This window comes from Anopheles bellator, chromosome 2, assembly GCF_943735745.2.
Source record: "Anopheles bellator chromosome 2, idAnoBellAS_SP24_06.2, whole genome shotgun sequence".
NCBI lineage: Eukaryota > Metazoa > Arthropoda > Insecta > Diptera > Culicidae > Anopheles > Anopheles bellator.
Genome location: NC_071286.1, coordinates 13,529,322 through 13,536,901, shown reverse-complemented (window position 1 = coordinate 13,536,901; position 7,580 = coordinate 13,529,322). Strand labels below are relative to the sequence as shown.

The following is a 7,580-nucleotide window of genomic DNA, read 5'->3' as shown; positions in this document are numbered from 1 at the left end:
AGAGAGAGAGAGAGAGAGAGAGAGAGAGAGAGAGAGAGAGAGAGAGATGTCAACCCATAAATACCGGGGCCAGAGCTTTAACACGGACAGGCAAGTTGCACGCAGAAAAATGTATGCAGTGCTTTAATTGAGTACCGAGGACGCTTGCCAAACTTCTGGGCAGGTCGTTTTTCTTTTTAGCCCCAGCCATATGACGACATAAGCGATGCAATTCTTTTATGTTTACGGAAAAATGGAAAGCTTCTGCGTGCTAGTTTGAAAAGTGATTGTTTGCTTATGAGAGAGTTTTAGAAGGCCCAGGCACATTTAGAAGGTTACAGGATTTAGTTCACATGATCCCTCAGATGATGAGCTCCTGGAACAGGTTTTTGAATTGTTGTTGGACCACTTTTTGCTGGCAAATTGCTGAATTGAGTACGGCACACGGCATCAATTTGACAGAAAAGTAAATTAAGTAGTACTTAGTAGTAACGCTTCGAACGAGCTGATAAAAGCAGTTCTTCTTCTTCTACGGGAACAATCGCTGAGTGGTCTTATCCTGCACCAGAGACAATGTTAATCTCTGATGCTCTCTGTAAGAGTAAACCGCTGTCACCAGTCCTGTACAAACCTCAACCTGGGGAGACTACGTGGGAGAGATCCGTTTCAGCAGTGTCCTAGGAGGCGTGGGTTCGAATCCCACCGCTGTCACCATAACTACACGTAGATCATTTTTATGTTGAGTATGTTGTGCAACGTTAGAGGAGCAAAACCGGAGTACATTAAAGAACATTCATTCCCACACAATTGAGCGTTGTTATGATATGTTTCGGATTGGCCCTGCCACGGTTCGTCTCATTTCACACAAGCCACCATGCGCCTCAATTTTCACGTACACTTTTCATCGCCATTCCGAGGGATGGAGTTGATTAAGCTTCAAGATCTTGGTTACGATTGCCGTCCGATGCGCGACGCTTCCCTCGGGACCATCCAGGGTGGAGTGGAAAATTGTGTCTTCCGCCGCTGCCACGGGGCCGGCTCGAGGGACGTTGTTTTCATTTCCGGCATTTTTCCACTTCAAGTGCCGCTTTCCTAACCACACACAGACACACACTTACAGGCAGTTTGATTGTTTTGTTCGGTCAACTCAATGACCTCCCGAAGCCTTCGGATCGCCCTTCCCGCCCCCGGCCATTGTTTTCCGTGCACCCCTGGACCAATCGAGCAGCACAAAGCTCCTTCGCGCTGGTGTTGGTGCGGCTTCGGCTTGTAGGTTATATGCGCCGTGCTTTCCTGCCGATCGAAGCCATTTCCGGACCGGTCGGTGGGCCAGTGCCAGCAGTCAGGCACTCGCCCGAGTGGCGGGGAAATTGCCAACCCCAGCCAAGCCCAGCCAAGCCGGAGCGCCACGGATGAGCGGTGGCCACTGCAATGAAGCAAAAATAATAAATAAATAACGATAATTTTTTATTTGCTTCCTCCGTGCGCGCGTCCTGCGGGCCTCATTCATCCACGTCCCGGTTTCGTCGGGGGACGCCCGGCGAGTCCTTGTCGCCGCCGGGGGGCCCACTTGTACCGTTACTGACCTCTTCGGGATGGAGGGATTTTTGATAGCATTGCATAAGACCGAAGCGGACGAGGGAGCATCGGCCAAATAAAACAAACCGACCGGCAGGGAGGAGGGAAGGTGGTAGACAAGAATGGAAATATTATCGGCCCGGCCTGGCCCCGGGTTTGAGTAATCGGACCGTGAGTAGTGACCGCCGTGTAGAGCACGCAGCAGCCGCGGACCATCGGTATGTGTGTGTCAGCTATTGGCCGCAGGACAGAAGGGAATAATGCTCGCCTGCGGGGCAGGGAGACCCAACATGGGCCCATGGGAAAATATGAATGTAGCCCCCGGACCGCCGAACAGCGAACCAGATAAGACCATGTGTTCCCAATAGCCTTTTTATATATGCCGTTTCGTGTGTGGTTGTGTGTGATGCATTATTGAGGCCGTTTTTTACGACACACGAGTCCTGTGCCATCGGCACAGTGTCCTGCGAAGCATTTGCCGGCGGGCGACGGTCCACGGTCAACCGGAAGATGCCTGTCGGCGTAGCAGCGCATTTGCGAACGGTCTCGTAATTAAGTAGAGCGTTCATAATGTTTCATGTTTCATTTAGTTATTAAACTAAATTATGTTGCTATGTAGCAAAAAGGTATTTTCTTCATTTTAGTCACTTTACATTTAATTATAAAATTTGAAACTGTTCGGTTCAATAAAAAACAAAAATTTCAATTTAATGTAAACGCCCTCTTCACAAACGGCGTCAGCTCGAAAAGCGCTCTAACAGCCGGTAAAACGCCACGGCCCAGCAGGGAACTGTATTATGAATAGAAACATTCAAAAGGAACCCTTTATGGATCACTTCCTTCTGGCAGGGAGGGCGTTGAGGCCGTGAGAAATCCCCGGATCAGCGGATACGACGTCATAAAGGCGGGCGCCTCTATCTGGGGGCTACAATCTTTCGAACGCTCGTTCCAGGGATCGTTCCGCTGTTTGGCCAAACAAGAAGTTTGGCCACCATTGCTTGCCGCCATCGGTTTGCTGTTTGTTTTCGTTTTTTTTTTTGCTTCTTCGAGCTACCGGGTTCTAGTACCAAGTCTTACACCGAGAACTCAATGGGGCGCAGAGCTTTGTGGTACCCCCAAACAGGGGTCCAAGTACGTAGAAAATGTGCCGCCCACTCCGAAAAGGATTTAAATTCATTTCATGCCGCCATTTCTTCCGGCTCCGGGGGCGAACACTGGCGACCAGAATCGGTTATTTTTATCTTGATTTCTTGGTTCGGGTTTTGTGTAGCGAACCCGCGCGACACTCAGGGGCCTCGGGCCTTGGGCCTAGCGCCACGGACATTTATTTTTACGAAATGCGCTTCACTGTACGGCTCCCGCGGGAGCTACTGGAAATCGAGCTCCAGCTTTGCTGGTCCGATTTTTGTTTTCGCACCGTTGTTTGTTGCTGAATAAAGGATCGACCCACGCGGATCGGGCTGGCCAAGAATCGTCGTTGAAATTTAAATTAGATTTCGATTTTTAAACCATTGTTGTTACCACCGGAGACCATTGTAGAAAGAAATAATGCTTTTGTGTGCCAAGTGTTGCCCATAATATGATCACCGGTAAATGATAAACAAATTTGGCAATAAACGAAAGAATGCATAAATGTACAACGGTGAACCATATTAATGCTCCCCTTTAGTTTTTTGGAATTTTTCAATGATCTTCGGCTTGGTTCTGAGTGTCAGTTACATTATCGCAGACGATCGATAAGATGTCATCGATCGTGCCTCTTTTTGATACTCGATTGCTTGCTTCGTTTCGCCGTTAAGTTCACCGTAAATAAAAAAAATAAATAAATAAACAAACATTAACAATACATAAAGCCGAAATGCAGGATAGCAAGTTCCAAGAATGATTACGAATTGAACAGGCCCAAAGCTCATTGCAACCTTTTTCGAACAGGTTTTTATGGTCTTTTTTAATATTCCTTTTCTCGTATCTGTTCATGGCTTCATAACAAAATATGAATAATTTTTTTCAACGTATGGCCTTTCACCCAAAGCCCATTACGACATGTTTATTTTGTACGCTGTGAGATCCACCGTTCTGTATTCGTCCAAATGAATATGTATCGTGATCTTTAATGCTCTTGGTACATTATGTTTGCTCGCGCTCAAAATTTCTGGAAAATTGTGCACCGGAAACCGTTTGAATTCAAGATGACGACGTTCTGATTTCATTACCTTCCAAAATGAGGAGGATTTTAATATGTTTTCGCTTCCGTAGACTGAAACCGGAGTTGTTCACGTTTTGCATCAGCGTACTCTGCATGATCCTCAGCACTGCAATCAGCGTTGTAATTTTTACCTTGGACCACCCAAGGTCCTTTATGGTGGATCCGCGACCACCAGTGTCGCTTTCTTGCGTGATTCCCCGTTTTTTTGATCTATTTCTCTATTACCATCTGCACGTGGTTTCACCGAATCCGCCATCGGTGACCGGCATGTTTACAGTACACGCCAAGCGTGACACTAGAAATCGTTAGCACTGTGTGAAAGGCGAGACCACTTCCTTTTGCACGCTGTGGACGCCTGGCCGGAGTTCTAAGCGATGGCCAAACCAGCCAGAAATTGTAGGAAGCGCCACCGCGCTCAACACTACCGCCGCCACCGTGCGCTTCATTATTCTCAATTTGTGTTTTTGATTAAGTTTTAATGAGAAAGTAATTCGCAGAAGTGGTCCTTTCCGGCGGGCTCCGACCGGCGCATGTTGCTCCGTTGCTTACGGGCGGCATTTCGGGAGTTCATTTGTGGTTCTAGATTTCGGGTCGCGCGAACGCGATGCTTTTATGCAGTACGCTCGTCCCCCTCGCCACTCACTTTGCTGGTGATCAACAAAGTAGCGGATTATGCTTTCCATTTTATCGCTATCAAATTATTATCCCGCGGATAAACTTGAAACACACCGCACCGGGACGGCCGGGGGATGAGATTTCGGGCCGAAGACGCCTTCGCCGGAGAGAATTATAGATGATTCCATGATGGGTCTCCCGGGGAGATTGTTCGTCCAAAACTTTGGCGGAGTCAATAAGTGGGAAAACTTTTGCGAAGAAGAAGTTTCGTCGGCCGACGATGCGGCGAAGAAGAAGTTGGTTTGATTTATTTTTCGGGAATTTGCTGATCTTTGTTTGCTGATTGGTTTGCGTTGCTTTCTCCCCCTTTCGACACAGGTTCGACGCGCGAGACACCCGGGAAGGATCACACCGCAGTTCGAACTCGTCCTTTGACGGGCGCGTCAATTTCTACCCCAGCCGGACACCGGCCATGCTGGAGATCCTGCACACCAAGGCCACGGACAGTGGGTTGTACCGGTGCCGGGTGGATTTCCACAAGAGTCCCACGCGCCACACGCGTGTCCAGCTGACCGTGATAGGTAAGTGTCCGCCTTCGTGGAGGAAAACTCCCTGCTGTGCCACGTTGGCCATCACTCAACTATCGCTTAATCCACCGCGAGCCTTGTTGAAACATTGTGAAAACCCTCCAATTTATCTGCAAAAATTCGGGAAAATCACTCACATTACTCACCGGTTCCGTGAGCCCCACCACCAATTTGTCAATGCTTGCCGAGCGCCGGTTTGAATGTAGAACTGCAACTTGGAACAAACTTGTGTGCCGTTGCCCCGGTTCCCGATGGTTTCCTCTAGCCGAGTGGCTGACTGTTTGTGGCGAGAGCATAACTCTGCCTTCATTGTGCTCTAATTCCCGCAGAAGACCTTCGCCACCTACCGACAACGACGAACTATCTCATTCAAACAAAAACAAAAAATAGACAAGAACAGACCCACAGCAGCTGATACGCTCCTGGAAGAGGGCTGCTCCCGAGGCCCGTGGGCAAAGTTGTCGCTGGTGGAAGTAGAAAATGTTGCGCATTCGCATGCCTTGTGGAACTCTGTGGTTATGATTTTGGTGCCGCTTCGCCGAGGCGCAGCTGCAAGCCAGCAGCGACCCAAGTGCAGTGCTCGATGACGGGCGGGCCAAAAAACATATGCTCCTCGCCGAAGACGCTACATAAATCAAGCTAACCGGTTCCGGCCGGCAAAAAGGCCAAGCCGAAGTCGACCATATTTTGACTACGGCCGCTACACCGAACCGTACTCGAAAAGTTGTGTTTCCCCAGCGCTCGGTGCATTTGCCTTCGGGAGCCTTGACCGGGCTTGTTTTTCGCTCCCACCGATAGTCGTGCTCGCTCGAGGAACTTGAGACTGCGTTCTTGGGAAGTTGAACGGCATAAAAAAGGCCACTTTTTCTAGACCGACGACCCACGCGTACGCGGCATCGTCTTCGGCTAGCGAAGATGCTCCCAAGTACCGGCCAGAAGTGGGATCCTCCTTGTCGACGTCGTTAGGTGCTTCAAACCGCCCTGTGACTGTGTCCCTGTTTTCCCGGTTTTCTCCGCTTCGGCACAGAAGACCGCTTGGTGCGCGAAAGCGAAATGGTAAATTCAATTAAGTCAACAAAAGTGGATCGGTTGCTGCAGTGTGGAAGGATTTTTGTGCTTGCCGCTGCACAATTGGTTCACCATTTTTGCCCTCTGGCCGCCAGAACGCTGAACGGTGCATTCAATATGTGCGGGACGCTCCCGGAAGGCCATGCCCCGCTAGTGATGAGGATGCTTATTTAAAACTGCAACTGCTTCAACTTTGCGTGTTGATCCTGCGAAGGCGAGGATGCGAGCCGTACGGGGGCCCAACACCGATCCCGTATCGAGTCGAAAGAGTTTACGTACCGACCTGTTTGAGTAGTTCCACTTGGAACAATCCGGCCACTTGGGCACCCGGAACCAACAATCCAACGGATGGTGGAGCACCACAGGGGCTGCAGGGCCTTTGAAATATTGACACATGATTAATATTCGAATTGGATTAGGCTACCTACCAGTCAGCCACTTGCCAGGGGGATTAGTTCCGTCAATCCGATCCTGGGAAACTGCAAACTCTTTCCGGAACGGCACTTAGCATAATCAATCCAATGCAATGCATATTGTTCGGGGCAGTGGCACGCATTACGCATTTTATGCACGTTTTCTTCACCCGTCCCACTCCCGTCAGTCAGTTATGCGGGGCGTGCAATGGAAATTTTATACTTATGCATACATTATTGGCCTTTCGGAAGTGTTACTGGCGTGCAAAGTGCTGCCAGCTATCCGTTTCCTATTTTGCATTCCCGTCGATAGTTCAAAATCAATCAATGTGCCCAAACTTTGTTCCAACATTTCCTACACTCAATTTAGAAAAGTTTCAGCACCAAAAGTTGCCTCGAGTGAAGCGTTTTCAAAGTCTAATGAAGACGGCCAACTCTCCATCACGGACCATTTAAACGCCAGTCAAGCTCCAATCCCCCTTGTTTTTTTGGCTGTTTGATTTCAAACCATTGACCCACGACTTATTTATTGGACTGCTGCAGCAGCACCACCACCGAGAAGCGTTCGGGCAACCATTAGAGGGCGATCACCGCCGGAGAGGACACTGGCAGCATTCAAAACACGCCCACGACTTATGCAAACCGTGCGACCGTGGGAAGCCACACGGACGCAAGCCGGAGCATAATTTATAACTGCAGTGTAACATTCCACACTGACAGCCATCGGAAGCCCCGAAACAGCGCGCAGCATCTCCGGAATGTTGCCGACCAAGCATAATGCTTCGCAGGAACACTCCTACCCGAGCGCGGCGGTGTTGGCACGCGTGACTGTACCGAGCCTAGCTAGACAAATCGTAACCAACCGCACAAAAAACGATGTGTTTTACGCTCAACTATCTTTCACTCTGACACTGGGAACGAATGCACCACGCAGAAAAAAAGGGGCCCAACGATTGCAACCAGTTTGAACAGTTTTTTCGCCTTAACAGACGGAGAGAGAGAGAGAGGTGAACATAAATTCGATGGCCGCAGCCCGCATGATGAATCGGAAGACTGACAAGAACATGCCCCAAATGTAACGCTCTTTTCAAAGCAAATTAACAAGCCTGAGTTTGTTGCACCATTTTCATTGCT

General features: G+C 49.3%; 1 protein-coding gene across 1 annotated transcript in view; it reads left to right on the top strand.

The window, feature by feature from the left end:
• LOC131207019 (uncharacterized) overlaps nucleotides 1-7,580 on the top strand; it is a 128,337-nt gene that overhangs the window by 77,875 nt on the left and 42,882 nt on the right. Inside the window, exon 3 of the mRNA XM_058199627.1 lies at nucleotides 4,757-4,959. Coding sequence (XP_058055610.1) covers nucleotides 4,757-4,959 — 203 coding nt within the window. The remainder of the gene's footprint in view (nucleotides 1-4,756; nucleotides 4,960-7,580) is intronic.